The sequence below is a fragment of the Salvelinus alpinus genome, chromosome 17 (assembly GCF_045679555.1).
Source record: "Salvelinus alpinus chromosome 17, SLU_Salpinus.1, whole genome shotgun sequence".
Classification (NCBI taxonomy): domain Eukaryota; kingdom Metazoa; phylum Chordata; class Actinopteri; order Salmoniformes; family Salmonidae; genus Salvelinus; species Salvelinus alpinus.
In genome coordinates, this window is record NC_092102.1 from 17,759,148 (window position 1) to 17,779,109 (window position 19,962).

General features: G+C 40.7%; 1 protein-coding gene and 1 long non-coding RNA gene across 2 annotated transcripts; one reads left to right on the top strand and one right to left on the bottom strand.

The window, feature by feature from the left end:
• Positions 1 to 6,105: 6,105 nt before the first annotated feature.
• Positions 6,106 to 9,987, top strand: LOC139542350 (lysophosphatidic acid receptor 6-like). Its single transcript, XM_071347671.1, has one exon. It carries the CDS (start codon positions 6,178 to 6,180, stop codon positions 7,159 to 7,161), a length of 984 nt encoding a protein of 327 aa, XP_071203772.1. The 5' UTR covers positions 6,106 to 6,177; the 3' UTR covers positions 7,162 to 9,987.
• A 3,687-nt stretch (positions 9,988 to 13,674) lies between these two features.
• LOC139542351 (uncharacterized) lies at positions 13,675 to 14,618 on the bottom strand. The gene is made up of 3 exons (XR_011668492.1): positions 14,479 to 14,618; positions 14,325 to 14,389; positions 13,675 to 14,174 (listed from the first exon to the last, which is right to left on the bottom strand). It is a non-coding gene; the product is annotated as an uncharacterized lncRNA (long non-coding RNA).
• Positions 14,619 to 19,962: the final 5,344 nt, after the last annotated feature.

The following is a 19,962-nucleotide window of genomic DNA, read 5'->3' on the forward strand; positions in this document are numbered from 1 at the left end:
ATTATGGTGGAAATGCCTTTATGCGCAAATATTGATACAATAACCATCATATCGAAGTAAACTTGGAGTCACGCGATGATATGGTGTGTGGTCCTTCGACTCTTCCCACTATGACTCATGACACTATGCAGTTTATTAGGCTACAGATTAAATAAATGATGATGAATTTCACAGGGTGGTGAAAGTGCACGGTGATGAGCTTGATTCTCCTTTCCAATAAATATCAAGGGCCTTATTCTGGTGAGTGACATGATGATAGATGCTTGACTGCTGTTTGACAAATGAAAATATTCTCGCTCTTATCAATAATAATCTCATCAAGTAGACTAGTCTACCCGCACAGTATTTGCCAGAGGACACCAGAGGAGGCACATTTGCTATGTAACGCAATGGTGTGTGGCAAAACTATCGGTAGAGTTGAAAATGCGATGGAAACACGTTGATCTTTAGATAAAAAAATAAAATAAATGTATTCAGTCAATGTTTTTATCCTTTGCTGCTGCTCGAATGGACTTATTCCCTTCTCCCACTTCCTTGTCTGCTCTCTCAAGAACCTCAAGGGGGGCTAGACCCCTGCTTCTTTTATATTTGTATGCACAGGGCATGATGATATCTGCTCTATAACAACAATAATGCCCTATTTTGAGTTCATATGCATGACACATTGCAAAAATACTGTACATATAATGCTTAAAACGGATAAAATATAATCATAATTTGTATAGATTTTGGTGGCCATTGGCTCAATTTACACCAAGGCAAAAATGTTTACTATAGTTGCGCACAGCTACAAGGATGCACTTTCATGCTCGTTTTAGGACCTCATATTGAAGCTTATAAAGATCCCAACTGATTTATAGAACAATATTAAAACGGTATCATTTGGTTTGGTTAAAGCATAATGAAACCTATAACACACATTTGACTTGGTGAAAATCCGTTTTATGGAACTAACTTCCTTACCTCTTTTTCCATGTGGTTTAGTCCTTCACAAACTCCATGAAATGATGACCTCTTCCTAAATATTTGGTCGCATTATTCATTTTGTATATGGTTTTGTAGAAACAAGGGGTGGCTCAACTAACCATTTGGCTCAACTTACCCCACTCTCCGCTACAGAATGTCCCCTTTGATTTGAGGGTATTTTCAAACATATCTGTTTTACCGTTTAGAAATGAAAACACTATGTATCTAGGCCCCCCATTTGAAGGTGTCAAGTATTTGTACAAATTCAGATTTTGCAGTCACTTTTATTGTAAATAAGAATACTTCTACATTAATGTGGATGCTACCATGACTACGGGTAAACATGAATGAATCGTGAATAATAATGCGTTTGAAAGTAACAGATGCACAAAGATCATATCCTCAAAACATACTAACCTTTCGCTATTGGCGATAACAGGGGAGGTAAGCATTATACACTGTTCATTGCTGATTATCTGTAATCATAGTAGCATCCACATGAATTTAGGTGTTCAGAAATATATATATTGTATTCTTATTTACAATAAAGTGACTCTAAAATTACACAATACATTATTTACCATTCATTTATATTGGGCACAACATAATCCGCAACACAACCAAAACAAACTGCAAATGCATCCAACAAGTGTGTGGTCACATGCTTGTTGTCATTGCGTGCTAGGAATATGGGACCAAATACTAAACTTTTGACAAATTGAATACACTATAAGTGAATTTGTCCAAATACTTATGGAGTAGAGCCAAATTAAACTGTTTTAGCTTCATGTCCAAATAAACACGTAGAGGACTGTACATGCAGATACAGTGTGATATGCAGATACAAATATTCATACCCCTTGACTTATTCCACATTTAGTTGTGTTACAGCCTGAATTCTAAATGGATTAAATATATTTGATTTCTCACCCATCTACACACAAAAATGACAAAGTGAAAACGTGTTTTTTGTTGTTGTTGTGAAAATGAAATACAGAAGTATCTCATTTACATAAGTATTCATACCCCTGAGTTTATACTTTGTAGAAGCACATTTGGCAATGATTACAGCTGTGAGTCTTTCTGGGTAAGTCTCTAAGAGCTTTCCACATCTGGATTGTGAAACATTTCCTATTATTATTTTCAAAATTCTTCAAGCTCTGTCAAATTGTTTGTTGATCATTGCTAGACAACCATTTTCAGTTCTTGCCATAGATTTTCAAGCAGATTTAAGTCAAAAATGTAATTGGGCCACTCAGGAACATTCACTGTCTTCTTGGTAAGCAACTCATTGGGTAGATTTGGCCGTGTGTTTTAGGTTATTGTCCTTCTGAAAGGTGAATTAATCTCCCAGTGTCTGGTGGAAAGCTGACTGAACAAGGTTTTCCTCTGCTAAGACCATTATGTATTTTTTTTGTCCTGTGCTAAGACCATTCCGTAAATTTTTTATCCTGAAAAACTCCCCAGTTCTTAATGATTACAAGCATACCCTTAACATGATGCAGCCACCACTATGCCTGAAAATATGAAGAGTGGTACTCAGTAATGTGTTGTATTGGATTTGCACCAAACATAAAACTTTGTATTCAGGACAAAAGTGAATATCTTGCAAAAAACTTCCAAACAGGATGCATATTTTGGAAATGTTTTATTTTGTACAGGAGTCTTTCTTTTCACTCTGTCATTTAGGTTAGAATTGTGGAGTAACTACAATGTTGTTGATCCATCCTCAGTTTTCTCCTATCACAGCTGTTAAACTCTGTAACTGTTTTCAAGTCATCATTGGCCTTATGATACCATTTCCTGAGTGGTTTCCTTCCTCTCTGGCATCTGAGTTTGGAAGAACAACCTGTATCTTTCTAGTGACTGGGTGTATTTATACACCATCTAAAGTATAATTTCACCATGCTCAAAGGGATATTCAATGTCAGTTTTTTCCCCCTCTCTTCTTTGTGAGGCATTGGAAAACCTCCCTGGTCTTTGTAGTTGAATCTGTGTTTGAAATTCACTGCTCGACTGAGGGACTGTACAGATAATTGTATGTGGGGTACAGAGATGAGGTAAACATTAAAAAATCATGTTAAACACTGTTATCGCACACAGAGTGAGTGCACATTTTTACTCCTGAACATATTTAGGATTGCCATAACATATTGACTCAAGACATTTCAGCTTTTCATTTTTAATTAATTTGTAAAAAAATATATATATATATTATTTAACATAATTTAATTTGACATTATGGGGATTGTGTGTAGGCTAGTGACCAAAAAATCTCAATTTAATCAATTTTAAATTCAGGCTGTAACAAAAAGTCAAAGTGTGTGAATACTTTCTGAAGGCACGCACACACTTTGTGTCTCTCCACAATGATTGTCTCCTCACACCATCAGTAAATATGTATGGTTTCTGACCCTCATCTGAATGCAGAGATTCCATAGTAAACACTACTTGTCAGCTCTCAACCCACTTTTCACACGGGTTAATTACTAAACCCTCACATAGGCTACTTTAGACATATATACCTCTTGGGAAATTACAGTGTATAGAGTTACCATGAAATGAGCAGCTACAAAATATATTTTAGCCCTCGCTCGTGTCTTGTGGCTGTGGTAAAATGTGTCTAACACTGATAGAGGCAGTGCTCTTCCCCGGGCGCCGAAGACATGGATGTCGATTAAGGCAGCCCCCCGCACCTCTCTGATTCAGACGGGCTGGGTTAAATGCGGAAGACACATTTCAGTTGAGTACATTCAGTTGGGCAACTGACTAGGTATCCCCCTTTCTCTTTCCCTCCTCTTGGGGAGGGTGGGATTGGATGTTGTGAAAGACTGGTGAGTACAGCAGCAGCGTTGCTAGGCGATGGCACAGCGGAGAGGGGGGTGGGCTGGAGAGTGAGGGTAGGATGAGAGAGAGAGCTACTTCCTGGCTCTAGCCATCATCTAACTTGATTCTGTGACTTATCAGCCGTGTATTGTGAGTGTGACTGTGTGTGTCAGCCATCCATCATGCTGTGCTTGGCCAAGTAGACTACAGTACATCTGGCCGGTGATTGCTGCCTGTGTCTAACCGACTCTGGCTGTGTTGGATTCTCCCTGGTGGTGATGGAGGGGGTTTCCCATCTGTTCTTATAACCAGGTCCAAAACAGTTAAGGTTTTCAGGAATAGTTCACAACATGAACAGTACCTGATTATTCCCTTTGAACAACCCTTACAGTACAAATCAATAACGGATTTTAGTAACATTCCAGTCATCCAAGATGAATGAAAGATATGCATTGCTGGATATTCCATGATGGTATTGTATTGTTGTGTATAATTTAGCATTATTTTAGAGAATAACTCAAAACAATGAACCAAATAATGATTTGAATGTCAACGTCAAAACATCCTATTTTGCATGAAATATTTGAATAACATTTAAGCATCAGCACATCGACAAAGCCATAAAGCCCTCACAGCAAATATATGGATCAAAATCCCTTTCAATAATTATGCTTTCGAATTTTGCTTTTACTATTCAGCGGTATGGCTTGTTGCTGTGCTGCAGACAATGACATGACCGGCAGTAAAGGACATTTGATTTGTGTTAAACGCCCTCCAGTGTTGAAGAAGAGTCAAGACACCCAGAATAGCATATCAAATGCACTGACAAGTGCCACCAATTTGACAAGCTTAGCATCATTTAGTGAGGACACAACCCCGAGGGAAGTATCAAGGATCCAATAAACTATCATGCAAGTTAAGTAGAAGATACAAGTTCAGTAGAAGATACAAGTTCAGTAGAAGATACAAGTTCAGTAGAAGATGCAAGTTAAGTAGAAGATACAAGTTCAGTAGAAGATGCTAGTTCAGTAGAAGATGCAAGTTAAGTAGAAGATACAAGTTCAGTAGAAGATGCAAGTTCAGTAGAAGATGCTAGTTCAGTAGAAGATACAAGTTCAGTAGAAGATGCAAGTTAAGTAGAAGATACAAGTTCAGTAGAGGATGCTAGTTCAGTAGAAGATGCAAGTTAAGTAGAAGATACAAGTTCAGTAGAAGATGCAAGTTCAGTAGAAGATGCTAGTTCAGTAGAAGATGCTAGTTCAGTAGAAGATGCAAGTTAAGTAGAAGATGCAAGTTCAGTAGAAGATGCAAGTTCAGTAGAAGATGCAAGTTCAGTAGAAGATGCAAGTTAAGTAGAAGATGCAAGTTCAGTAGAAGATGCAAGTTAAGTAGAAGATGCAAGTTAAGTAGAAGATGCAAGTTCAGTAGAAGATACAAGTTCAGTAGAAGATGCAAGTTAAGTAGAAGATGCAAGTTCAGTAGAAGATACAAGTTCAGTAGAAGATGCAAGTTAAGTAGAAGATACAAGTTCAGTAGAAGATGCAAGTTAAGTAGAAGATTAAATAGTCGGTCAATTATAAAGTAAGTCAATCTTAAACTGACCTTGTGGCAATGGCATGGCTTGCTTGTGTTGACAGCTAGTCCTGTACTGTTATTAATTAGGTCTAGCACCTTCAACAAAAAATAACGAGGCAACGACTTGACAGGATGGTGGGTGTCTGATACAACCCACACACTGAGGACCACAGTACACGCACTGAAGGTTTCCTGTGTAGCTTGATATAGCACTGAGCACCACCCACTCACACGACAGAGCTCACAAAGAAATTTCCAAGCCCATGACACCAAGCTCATATGAAGGTGTGGGGGAAAACAGACAATGCATTTGTTTAGTGCTCATGTTTATTAGCCTACTGTGTAATAATTCGCGGACTCTTTTTTTGGTGGATTTGTGGATCCAGCAAGTGTTCTTCAGAAACGCAAGTACTTTTTTCTTTAAAGATACTTTATCTTTTACCAACACAGTTTACTTTATTTAGTCATAGTTAAGAATTGTAGCCTATAGTCACAGAATACACATGGTGTTCATAAGTGGAAAAATATCTTGATAGTTTCAATTCGATGACTTAAATGTAAATCAGATAAAGAAATTCAAACAGCAACTTTTAACAATGGAAGCTATGATTGTATTGGTGAATTACGGCATGATAAGTCAAGCAAGCAGAGGATAGGATGAGAAATCTCTTCTGTAAAACATCAACAGTGATAATATCTGACTGTGAACACTTTCACCATAGGTTCCATAATCAGCAAAGGAAAGCAGAAGTAAACTCTCCCACTGGCTCTGTCACCTACAAGCTCATTTTGATTATCCGACCTGAAACAATGAATACATCTGTTGGAGATTTACCTGGCAACTGCAGTACCCCAGCAGACTACCAGTTATACCTCTTCCCAGCCGTCTACAGTCTGGTGATGGCACTGGGCCTGCCAGGAAACGTGGGAGCCCTCTACATGTTCATCTTCAAGATCACTCCCCGCACGTCCTCTAACGTGTACGTGATCAACCTGGCCCTAGCCGACACAGCCATCCTCTGCACCCTGCCCTTCAAGATCCACTACTTCCTCAACAGAAACGACTGGGTATTCGGAGACATGGCTTGCCGCATTACAGGAACACTGTTCTTCGCCAACATCTACATCAGCATCGCCTTCATGACCTGTATCTGTGTGGATCGATACACGGCCGTCGCCCATCCTCACATCTATCTGAGGCTCCGGAACTCGTGGTATACTGTAGTGGTGAGTGTGGCGGTGTGGGTGGTGGCGGGGGTGGCTGTTCTGTCTTTCATCCGAGTCGGACCTCTGGACAGCAAACCTGGCGGAGGTCTCCCCCATCGCCGTAGCTGCTTTGAGAACTTTTCAAAGCACGAGTGGGACAGGCGTGTGGCGCCGTACAGCTTATTCAGTCTCGTCTTCGGCTCGCTACTGCCCTCTGTGGTCATCCTGGTGTGTTACCCTCTGGTGGCACGGCGCATAGCTCTCATCCGGACCAACATGGCCCGCGGAGCCCTGAGGGTCATCTACACCATCCTGGCTATCACCCTGCTCTGCTTCATGCCGTACCATGTGGTTCACTTCCTGCACCTGCTCCGCCGTCAAGGGGCCATCCATCACTGTCCCCATGCCAATGCCATCTACAATGCCCGGCAGGTGACCCTGGCTCTGGTCAGCCTCAACAGCTGTCTGGACCCCCTGCTCTACTACTTCACCACTAGTCGCTGTAAGTGGAGTCCCTCCATGGCCAGGTTCAGATGGATTTGGGCCAGGAGGAATAGGGGGCTCTATACCATTGCTGTAGGACAGTGAATGGTTTGGATAAACTGGCTCCAACTGTATCCTATCAACTAATGTAATTGTATGCTTTATATATTCTACTCACAAACTCTGAAGACAATTGGTGAAGCAATTTTTGCCATCGTAAACCACCAACCTTTGCAAACATGTACAGTTGAAGTTGGAAGTTTACATACACCTTAGCCAAATATATTTAAACTCAGTTTTTCACAATTCATGACATTTAATCCTAGTAACATTTCCTGTCTTAGGTCAGTTAGGATCACCACTTTATTTTAAGAATGTGAAATTTCAGAATAATAGTAGAGAGAATGATTTATTTCATTTTTTATTTCTTTCATCACATTCCCAGTGGGTCAGAAGTTTACATACACTCAATTAATTCCTGACAGAGCTGGTGTAACTGAGGCAGGTTTGTAGGCCTCCTTGCTCGCACTAGCTTTTTCAGTTCTGCCCACAAATTTTCTATAGGATTGAGGTCAGGGCTTTGTGATGGCCACTCCAATACCTTTACTTTGTTGTCCTTAAGCCATTTTGCCACAACTTTGGAAGTATGCTTGGGGTCATTGTCCATTTGGAAGACTCATTTGCGACCAAGCTTTAACTTCCTGACTGATGTCTTGAGATGTTGCTTCAATATATCCACATAATTTTCCATCTATTTTGTGAAGTGCACCAGTCCCTCCTGCAGTAAAGCACCCCCACAACATGATGCTGCCACCCCTGTGCTTCACGGTTGGGATGGTGTTCTTCGGCTTGCAAGCCTCCCCCTTTTTCCTCCAAACATAACGATGGTCATTATGGCCAAACAGTTATATTTTTGTTTCATCAGACCAGAGGACATTTCTCCAAAAAGTACGATTTTTGTCCCCATGTGCAGTTGCAAACCGTAGTCTGGCCTTTTTGAAGGTAGGCCTTGAAATGCATCCACAGGTACACCTCCTATTGACTCAAATGATGTCAATTAGCCTATCAGAAGCTTCTAAAGCCATGACATCGTTTTCTGGAATTTTCCAAGCTGTTTAAAGGCACAACTTAAAGGTCAACTTAAACTTTAAAGGTCAACTTATTGTCTGTAAACCTCCGACCCACTGAAATTGTGATACAGTGAATAAGTGAAATAATCTGTCTGTAAACAATTGTTGGAAAAATGTCTTGTGTCATGCACAAAGTAGATGTCCTAACCGACTTGCCAAAACTATAGTTTGTTAACAAGAAATTTGTGGAGTGGTTGAACAACGAGTTTTAATGACTCCAACGTAAGTGTATGTAAACTTCCGACTTCAACTGTATGTATTCAAGCTTTGTACAACAGACATACTGACCTTTACAGAAAGCTACACTGAACAATGGGATTATATTGAAGACGATCCCGATGGAAGTCCTTTCTTCAGCAGAGTAGACAGAGACAGACTGTCATCCTACAAATAAAACCAGGTTGACATCATTTGGATTGAAATGAACCATCTGAGAATGTGATGGAGTAGTTTGACTTGTGATTAGTAAATCTTCTCTATCAGGAAACATACTAACCTAAAGTCTATTTTGATCATATCATTGACATTTACATAGTGTTTATCTAAAAAGGGTTAGATTCGAAAAGGTTATGGCTTGTGGTCGCTACATGTACTGCTGTAGCTAAATGTTTTTGGTCAAATAAATAGAAGTGCATCACAGGATATGGCGACGGTGACTCAAGCAACAAGGTATAGAAACCACAGGACTCTTTAAGGTTGTGGGCTGCGCCATAATGTGTATAGTACAACATGGTTCAGATAGTACCGTAAGCACACTCCAAAGCTTGAACTGCCTCCAATCACATCGCTTTTCAGTGGCGCAACTGGCTAGTACGTTGTCAAACAGACGGTCACGCGTGTTTGCGATGCAGACCCTGGTTTGAGCCATGAATGGACAGTGTACCCAGACATACTGCTAAGCAGACACTGTGGTCTGGCACAATAACACTCATTTCCAACACCCGTCCTCCTTACCTGATAGCTCCAGGAGAGCAATAACACCTTGGTGTTGGGCTCTTCAGCTGAAGAGCCTGGGAGGTGCTGGATGGTGTAACCTTTCAGTAGACTAGAACAGAGGCAATACAGAGAGAAATGGGAGAATGAATCATTCATATTAGTCCTTTTACTGTAACTCTTTTTTTGTGATACATGTATACTTTTTTTTGCTCAAGACATAGAACAAACTTTGTACATTTTATGCCCAAGCGTTGCCCAAATAAGAATAAAAATGGTAAACTTTGTCTTACTGTACCTATTGAGGTGTGTGTAGATCCTGATGAGGGTGTCGGGGTCACTGTGCGCGTCGTGGGGCTGCACTCGTCAAGTGAAGCGGAGCTGGTGCACGTTGAGGCCCAGCTCATTGAGAGCTTGCTCTGGAGAGACCAGCCGAAGACTCTACACCCAGGGAGAGCAGGGGAACAAATGGGGGAGAAGTGAACCAAGGGCAATAATAGAACAAAACTTGCAAGGCCAAAGGCAGAGAATAAAAAACCCTGAATTACAAACACTAGCAACTGGTCATCTAAATTGTTAAGGTTTTAAAAACAATTGTAATAAATGCAACATTCTTGGACAATGCATGAAAAAACTCCAAACTATTCACAATTTTGTCATCTATCAGATATCGACTGAATTATAGCACATAAAACATTTTACTGGTAAGTACAAATAATGAATGGAATTCTGTGATTCGGGTGGGAATTCAGGTATTCAATTCACTGTCAAATGTCACTTCTTTTTGTATACTTTTTCTTATTGAATCAGGTCTTTTTTGTGTGTGTGTTAGAAATCAGGATATTTGTGTCTCATCTGAATAAATACATTGGGAACATTAGTATATATGGCGGTGACCTGTTCCTGTAGGTTCATGCTCTACAACATTCGCAGAGTACGACCCTGCCTCACACAGGAAGCGGCGCAGGTCCTAATCCAGGCACTTGTCATCTCCCGTCTGGATTACTGCAACTCGCTGTTGGCTGGGCTCCCTGCCTGTGCCATTAAACCCCTACAACTCATCCAGAACGCCGCAGCCCGTCTGGTGTTCAACCTTCCCAAGTTCTCTCACGTCACCCCGCTCCTCCGCTCTCTCCACTGGCTTCCAGTTGAAGCTCGCATCCGCTACAAGACCATGGTGCTTGCCTACAGAGCTGTGAGGGGAACGGCACCTCCGTACCTTCAGGCTCTGATCAGGCCCTACACCCAAACAAGGGCACTGCGTTCATCCACCTCTGGCCTGCTCGCCTCCCTACCTCTGAGGAAGTACAGTTCCCGCTCAGCCCAGTCAAAACTGTTCGCTGCTCTGGCACCCCAATGGTGGAACAAACTCCCTCACGACGCCAGGTCAGCGGAGTCAATCACCACCTTCCGGAGACACCTGAAACCCCACCTCTTTAAGGAATACCTAGGATAGGATAAAGTAATCCTTCTAACCCCCCCCCCCCCCTTAAAAGAGTTAGATGCACTATTGTAAAGTGGTTGTTCCACTGGATATCATAAGGTGAATGCACCAATTTGTAAGTCGCTCTGGATAAGAGCGTCTGCTAAATGACTTAAATGTAAATGTAAATGTATATGAATAAATTAACATAAAGGGGAGGAACATGGCTACAAACACCAAACAACATTTGCTCTGTCTACACTACCTGCACTCGCATGTGCGGTCTTGACTGGCTCATTAATTACTGTTGTTGTCACATTCTCTTGCATAATTCAACAAGTGTGTCAATAACAGGATACCCTCCCATTAAAATTCAGCACACGTGGCTCTAGGTTACACCTATCTAAACATATTTTACATTATTTGTGAGATCAGACATAATATCACTATAATCCAAGTGTTCATTTTCGGACGTTTCATTTCAGTGCATCGACTGTATTAAATTACTTTTTACACATCCACAAACAATGAACACCGATCAAAATAAAGTTATCTTTCGTCTTTCTTGTGATGTAAGTGTCGAGACGGTGCATTAATTCCCAGACAAAGCTTTAGCTTTCTTATAGATTTAATGAAAAGCCAAAGTATCCCACTGAGCCCATTTCAGCCATTAACAGGGTGTGTTAAATTAGCAAGGCAAGGCCCTGGTTTAACGTTTTATATCATAAACAATAGAGAAAGCAGAATATTTATTTTGTATGCATGGCAGTTGATGGAATTCAGAACTTACTTTATCCTTCATGATCAGGGTCCCATGCATGGTACGAGACTTCTTCGGGTCAGGTAAGGGGCCTCTGAAACATCACAGTGAATAACACACACATTAACTGAGAGTGACATAGATCGAGACTGACTCAGGTGTACTGAAAAATACCTCTAAGGGCCATCTCCCTCTTGAGCAGGTTGAGTGAGATGTCCACCGGGACACTGGGGTTGGTGATCACAGTGGTCGTCTCACCGTTGGTTGGAATGAATGAGTTGATGCCTGTATTCACATAGAATGACTGATGATGGTAATATCAGGGCTCTTCAGTGGGGAGAAAAACCTTTCGAATGGAATAAAACGAGGGAGGTGGAAATGTGAACTTGTCTAATAAGAAGACTGTTGTTTTCTGTTGCAAAACATTTTGCTGTGCCCTACTACTAAACACTACCCAGTGCTCCTCAAACATGTGGCACACACTACAATTCTATATCCTTTTCTCTAAACCCCTGACATTCTTGAAACAGATAGGGTTACAAGGACATCCTGGTGTCACTCCCTGAACTGCTCAATCTTGTCCTTGAAGAACTCCATCTTCTTGGCCTCTCCGTGCACCAGCAGCATGTTGTGAGGCTCTGCCATGCGGATGAGCTGCATGATGCCCTTAGCGTCTGCATGGGCGCTGAACGACATGTATTCCACGTGCAGATTCACATCCAACTGCAGGGGTCACAGACAGAGGACAAACTCAGCAGGTTGGCTCACCGATCTCAATTTCAACGTATCCACTTGATATCTATTACTGCAGTAGCATCATGATTATACATAAAGTTCAATATAATCTCATCTTGCATTACAGTTTGTCTATTTTCCATCTGCAGTTTCTTTTGACCATTCAGGATCTTGTGTCTGATGGTGCCTTGCACACAATACCCAGTCATGATGATCTGATAAACATAAAATGAAAAGTAGAATTGTTTTTCTCCCCAACTTTGCAGAAATGGGTATTTACTTCAGCTCTGTAATCTACATAAAACTCAAATTAATAGCCCAGGCATTTATTTGCTTAAATCACTGAACACAACAGGCACTTACTAGAGAGAGGCTTCTATTTCCTTAATGTGCACAGCATTTTCTCCTTTGCGTAGTAATTATTTTAATTCCAGCATCCACTTCCAGCATTGTAATAAATTTCTTCATATCCTGCACTAATGTGTTCTTATTTACACACTTTGTCATGTTTGTCTTAGTATGGCTAAAAAATATATATTTTTAAAACAACACTTTCCATGACAGAAAATGATTCTTTACTTTCACTGTGCATTTTTTGGCAGATCTTACTTTTGCCAGTAGAGGGTGATTAGCCAATTTCTGGGGGTCTTTACTCCCGAAATAGGCTTTTTGTGTTTGCCAGTTAGTTAGAAAGATCTGTCACTCTCATTGAAATCAAGTCTAAGAAGCGGTAGATCTGTTCTATGTGTGCTATGTCTATGCTTCCCGTTCTTAAGTTTCAGATTTGCATCTTTTACTTTCGGTTTTGTAAACCAGCTTCAAACAAACGAATAAGAATATATTTCACACCGGTGTAGATGGTACAATGATTCTCTACACTGTACATGCATATTTTGTCACAAACTGAAATTAGGCAAACAATTAGAATTTTTGCAACCAGGAAATGGCGGAGCATTTCTGCATAGGGCACCTGTAATGTAACAAATCAAACATTAAACCAATTCATTGTAATTCATGATAACCTCGTAAACAATTCATTTAGACATGGTGGCTATTTGAGACTCGCCATTTAATTGAAGTTTTATGGTATAGATTTTATTTATTTAATTTTTTTACCCCTTTTTCTCCCCAATTTCGTGGTATCCAATTGGTAGTTACAGTCTTGTCTCATCGCTGCAACTGCCGTACGGACTCGGGAGAGGCGAAGGTCGAGAGCCATGCATCCTCCGAAACACAACCTAACCAAGCTGCACTGCTTCTTAACACAATGCCCGCTTAACCCGGAAGCCAGCCACACCAATGTGTCGGAGGAAACACCATACACCTGGCGACCGTGTCAGCGTGCATGCGCCCGGCCCGCCACAGGAGTCGCTAGAGCGCAATGGGACAAAGACATCCCTGTCGCACAAAACCCTCCCCTAACTCGGACGACGCTGGGCCAATTGTGCGCCGCCCCATGGGTCTCCCGGTCGTGGCCGGCTGCGACAGAGCCTGGACTCGAACCAGGATCTCTAGTGGCACAGCTAGCACTGTGATGCAGTGCCTTAGACCACTGCACCTCTCGGGAGGCTTATGGTATAGATCTTAAATGGGACTCTCCATATTCTTCTCGTTGCCAGCGCACTTCTTGAAAATCTGTAGAGACTGACCAGCATGCAACATTCCTGAAAAGCATGGAACACACACATTTTTCAGTAGTGATATTTCAATAATTTAATTTAGAAAGTCGCACACTATCTGCTCCAACACAATTTCATGGATAAACCTAATAATAACAACAGGTCTACAGTGACTATGTAGAATATTCACTGGGGTAAGAAGAATAGTATCTATAATGGACAAATTATTGGAATTGTCTGTATCTAAAGCATATCAATGCCTAAACATACATTCAACTGTAAAGTAATGTTATAGTAGTAGCATACAAAAATATGATGTTTCTGCACCATTGGTCCTTGGTTGTCTGCGTAGGAGCGATCAAAGGCCTTGATGTGTTTGAACTCAAACATGTTTCTCTGTACAAAGGTTTTTCTGATCTTCTGATTGGTCCAGGTGATGAAGAGTTTGTGGAGGTGATTGGCTTTCTCTGTGAGCCCTGTGGAGAAGTAGATGGGGGGCCTTTGTGTTCATCTGCTCCCTGTGGAAGGAGAGGAGAGTGTTACTGTGAAATCCTTCTCTGAATTGCCTAACACCAAATCAACACAAAATGAATGGCATCTTAACAAATGGACACTATGATCACAATACTAATTGAACTCGGAAATTAAACTCGGAATTACAACCTTACCAGAATGTTTCCAATAGAATGCACAGTTCCTGAGCTCTTCCCAGGGCAAAAACTGGAATCAGAACCTGAGAGCACAACATTTCCTCCATTAGGCACAAGTTCTAGAGACAGAATTAGCTAAAGGGACAGAAGAAACCTGTGTGGTGGTCTTCACCTCTCCTCCTCTCTCCTCTCTCCACTGTCTCATGTACTTTCTTCAGGAAGTCCCTTTCCCTGCACCTCTTTGAGTCACGGATGGTGGTGGCGTAGGTAGACTCTAAGATGAGGATGTCAGGCCGACACTTATCAATCCATGCAGCCCTATGACAACACAGAATAAAAATGGTTTATTATAGAACACATAAGCATGGATCTAAATCATTTTACACACTAGGGATGTGACAAATGGACAATTTTGCTTAACATTTGTTTAACAGGCAGCTCAACCGGGCGGTTGACCAAGTCTTTACAACCAATGTTAATAGAAATTAAACCCACATTTTGTTTGGGATATTTTATCATCTCAACAAATACTATTTTGTAAAATGATCATATGGATTTCATTATCGAACTCCCATATTTTTTGAAGAAGGCATTCAAAGTTGCTAGGACGTGAACATGAGCAAAACCAAACCTAATTTACAGTACCACACGTTTAGTTTACTAATTGTGTTTAAAATGGGAAATGAGAAACGTTGCAAAATGTTGTTGACCTTTAAAAAATTACTTCAGAATGATTAAATTACTAATATGTTGTTGTTTTACAATTTGAGGAACTCTTGAAAAACATGCTCTACCGGTCAGTTGAGTTGCCGATTAACGGAATGGTATTAAGTCAAAGCTAGAGATAATGTACAATGGAGAAATATTATGGGATTTTTAAAATCTGTGCAAATCCAAAAATCCTTTCAAATCCATATCATTATTCACTGTATGACTGTTATCTTCAATATGTTTCACAATATCATTCAGTACGTGTAATTGTACTGGTATTCTAAGCATATAAACTGTAAACGCATTAATTTACATGCATTCTAATATTCATATTTTTACATGTATCATATTTTATTAATATCTGATATTAGTCCTAACTTCCATTGTAAATTAATGAAGCAGACATAATGTAAAATGTATGTATGCATCATTTTTTAGATGACTGAAAAAGTCTATGCAAATTTCAGTACAAAATTAGTTTACGCTAATTGGCCAACAACTGGCTGGTTGAGATGTTTGTGATGCATTATCAAAGTTTAAATCATGCAAACATCTTAATTTATGGCCTATATTGAGGCTACATACACATTTAGCCAAAAAATACATTTTCTCATACTTTTTCTTGGTGTGCCAGTTAAAAGGTTAAAAAGCCATTTTTTAAAAACAGTTTTTCCATTAAAAAGGTAAGAAAAAAACATAAAATTATACAAAAATTCACGATGCAGAATAAAAGTCCTATTACGTATGTATGACCACTAGGGCAGGGCAGGGCCTTTTAGAGGCCCTACGCGAGATTTGATGGTGGATAATATATATTTTTAAGTTAATTCAAAAAATGTCAGTCAGAAACAGACCCCTAGAATTATCCAACATTTTGGTACATTAGAGACTTATTCTAAAATTGACTACATACAATTTTTTCCTAATCAAAAACACGTTTTTAGAATAAAATAAAACTACAGAAATACCTTATTTACATAAGTATTCAGACCCTTTGCTATGAGATGTCTCTACAACTTGATTGGAGTCCACCTGCGGTAAATTTAATTGATTGGACATGATTTGGAAACGCGCACACCTGTCTAGATAAGGTCCCACAGTTGACAGTGTATGTCAGCGCAAAAACCAAGCCATGAGGTTGAAGGAAACATCTGTAGAGCTCCGAGACAGGATTGTGTCAAGGCACAGATCCTGGGAAGGGTACCAATAAATGTCTGCAGCATTGAAGGTCCCCAAGAACACAGTGGCCTCCATCATTCTTAAATGTAAGAAGTTTGGAACCACCAAGACTCTTCCTAGATCCGGTCGCCCAGCCAAACTGAGCAATTGAATGGCCAGAATGGCCTTGGTCAGGGAGGTAACCAAGAACCCGATGGTCACTCTGACAGAGCTCCAGAGTTCCTCTGTGGAGATGGGAAAACCTTCCAGAACCACCTCTGCAGCACTCCACCAATCAGGCCTTTATGGTAGAGTGGCCAGATGGAAGCCATTCCTCAGTAAAAGGCACATTACAGCCCGCATGGAGTTTGCCAAAAGGCACCTAAAGGACTCTCAGACCATGAGAAACAAGATTCTCCGGTCTGATGAAACTAAGATCGAACTCTTTGGCCTGAATGCCAAGGGTCACGTCTGAAGGAAATCTGTTACCATCCCTATGTTGAAGCATGGTGCTGGCAGCATCATGCTGTGGGGATGTTTATCAGCGGCAGGGACTGGGAGACTAGTCAGGATCGAGGCAAAGATGAACAGAGCAAAGTACAGAGAGATCCTTCATGAAAACCTGCTCCAGAGCACTCAGGACCTCAGACTGGGGCGAAGGTTCACCTTCGGGACAAGTCTCAATATCCTTGAGTGGCCTAGCCAGAGCCCGGACTTGAACCCTATCTAACATCTCTGGAGAGACCTGAAAAATAGCTGTGCAGCGACGCTCCCCATCCAACCTGACAGAGCTTGAGAGGATCTGCAGAGAAGAATGGGAGAAACTCCCCAAATGCAGGTGTGCCAAGAAGACTTGAGGCTGTAACCGCTGCCAAAGGTGCTTCAACAAATACTGAGTAAAGGGTCTGAATGGGGTATTGTGTGTAGATTGATAACGAAAAAAACTATTTAATCCATTTTACGATAAGGCTGTAATGTAACAAGATGTGGAAAAAGTCAAGGGGTCTGAATACTTTCCGAATGCACTGTATTCCATATTTTGTTATAGTCTGAATAAAAAATGTATTAAAAAAATAATCCCCCACCCATCTACACACAATACCCCACAATGACAAAGTGAAAACATGTTTTAGAAAAAAAATCAAATTTATTGAAAGTTAAATACAGAAATCTCTAATTTACATAAGCATTCATACCCCTGAGTCAACCTTTGGCAGCGATTACAGCTGTGAGTATTTGTGGGTAAGTCTCTAAGAGCTGGGCTGTACAATATTTGCTACACCGGAGTAGCTTACCAAGATGACATTGAATGTATCTGAGTGGCCTAGTTAAGTTTTGACTTCAAACGGTTTGAAAATCTATAGCAAGACTTGAAAATGGCTGTCTTGCAATGATCAACAACCAACTAGACAGAGCTTGAATAATTATTTTAAGAATGTATATTTGGCAATGTGTTTTGTCGATGTAAGTGTCGAGACGGTGCATTAATTCCCAGACAAAGCTTTAGCTTTCTTATAGATTTAATGAAAAGCCAAAGTATCCCACTGAGCCCATTTCAGCCATTAACAGGGTGTGTTAAATTAGCAAGGCAAGGCCCTGGTTTAACGTTTTATATCATAAACAATAGAGAAAGCAGAATATTTATTTTGTATGCATGGCAGTTGATGGAATTCAGAACTTACTTTATCCTTCATGATCAGGGTCCCATGCATGGTACGAGACTTCTTCGGGTCAGGTAAGGGGCCTCTGAAACATCACAGTGAATAACACACACATTAACTGAGAGTGACATAGATCGAGACTGACTCAGGTGTACTGAAAAATACCTCTAAGGGCCATCTCCCTCTTGAGCAGGTTGAGTGAGATGTCCACCGGGACACTGGGGTTGGTGATCACAGTGGTCGTCTCACCGTTGGTTGGAATGAATGAGTTGATGCCTGTATTCACATAGAATGACTGATGATGGTAATATCAGGGCTCTTCAGTGGGGAGAAAAACCTTTCGAATGGAATAAAACGAGGGAGGTGGAAATGTGAACTTGTCTAATAAGAAGACTGTTGTTTTCTGTTGCAAAACATTTTGCTGTGCCCTACTACTAAACACTACCCAGTGCTCCTCAAACATGTGGCACACACTACAATTCTATATCCTTTTCTCTAAACCCCTGACATTCTTGAAACAGATAGGGTTACAAGGACATCCTGGTGTCACTCCCTGAACTGCTCAATCTTGTCCTTGAAGAACTCCATCTTCTTGGCCTCTCCGTGCACCAGCAGCATGTTGTGAGGCTCTGCCATGCGGATGAGCTGCATGATGCCCTTAGCGTCTGCATGGGCGCTGAACGACATGTATTCCACGTGCAGATTCACATCCAACTGCAGGGGTCACAGACAGAGGACAAACTCAGCAGGTTGGCTCACCGATCTCAATTTCAACGTATCCACTTGATATCTATTACTGCAGTAGCATCATGATTATACATAAAGTTCAATATAATCTCATCTTGCATTACAGTTTGTCTATTTTCCATCTGCAGTTTCTTTTGACCATTCAGGATCTTGTGTCTGATGGTGCCTTGCACACAATACCCAGTCATGATGATCTGATAAACATAAAATGAAAAGTAGAATTGTTTTTCTCCCCAACTTTGCAGAAATGGGTATTTACTTCAGCTCTGTAATCTACATAAAACTCAAATTAATAGCCCAGGCATTTATTTGCTTAAATCACTGAACACAACAGGCACTTACTAGAGAGAGGCTTCTATTTCCTTAATGTGCACAGCATTTTCTCCTTTGCGTAGTAATTATTTTAATTCCAGCATCCACTTCCAGCATTGTAATAAATTTCTTCATATCCTGCACTAATGTGTTCTTATTTACACACTTTGTCATGTTTGTCTTAGTATGGCTAAAAAATATATATTTTTAAAACAACACTTTCCATGACAGAAAATGATTCTTTACTTTCACTGTGCATTTTTTGGCAGATCTTACTTTTGCCAGTAGAGGGTGATTAGCCAATTTCTGGGGGTCTTTACTCCCGAAATAGGCTTTTTGTGTTTGCCAGTTAGTTAGAAAGATCTGTCACTCTCATTGAAATCAAGTCTAAGAAGCGGTAGATCTGTTCTATGTGTGCTATGTCTATGCTTCCCGTTCTTAAGTTTCAGATTTGCATCTTTTACTTTCGGTTTTGTAAACCAGCTTCAAACAAACGAATAAGAATATATTTCACACCGGTGTAGATGGTACAATGATTCTCTACACTGTACATGCATATTTTGTCACAAACTGAAATTAGGCAAACAATTAGAATTTTTGCAACCAGGAAATGGCGGAGCATTTCTGCATAGGGCACCTGTAATGTAACAAATCAAACATTAAACCAATTCATTGTAATTCATGATAACCTCGTAAACAATTCATTTAGACATGGTGGCTATTTGAGACTCGCCATTTAATTGAAGTTTTATGGTATAGATTTTATTTATTAAATTTTTTTACCCCTTTTTCTCCCCAATTTCGTGGTATCCAATTGGTAGTTACAGTCTTGTCTCATCGCTGCAACTGCCGTACGGACTCGGGAGAGGCGAAGGTCGAGAGCCATGCATCCTCCGAAACACAACCTAACCAAGCTGCACTGCTTCTTAACACAATGCCCGCTTAACCCGGAAGCCAGCCACACCAATGTGTCGGAGGAAACACCATACACCTGGCGACCGTGTCAGCGTGCATGCGCCCGGCCCGCCACAGGAGTCGCTAGAGCGCAATGGGACAAGGACATCCCT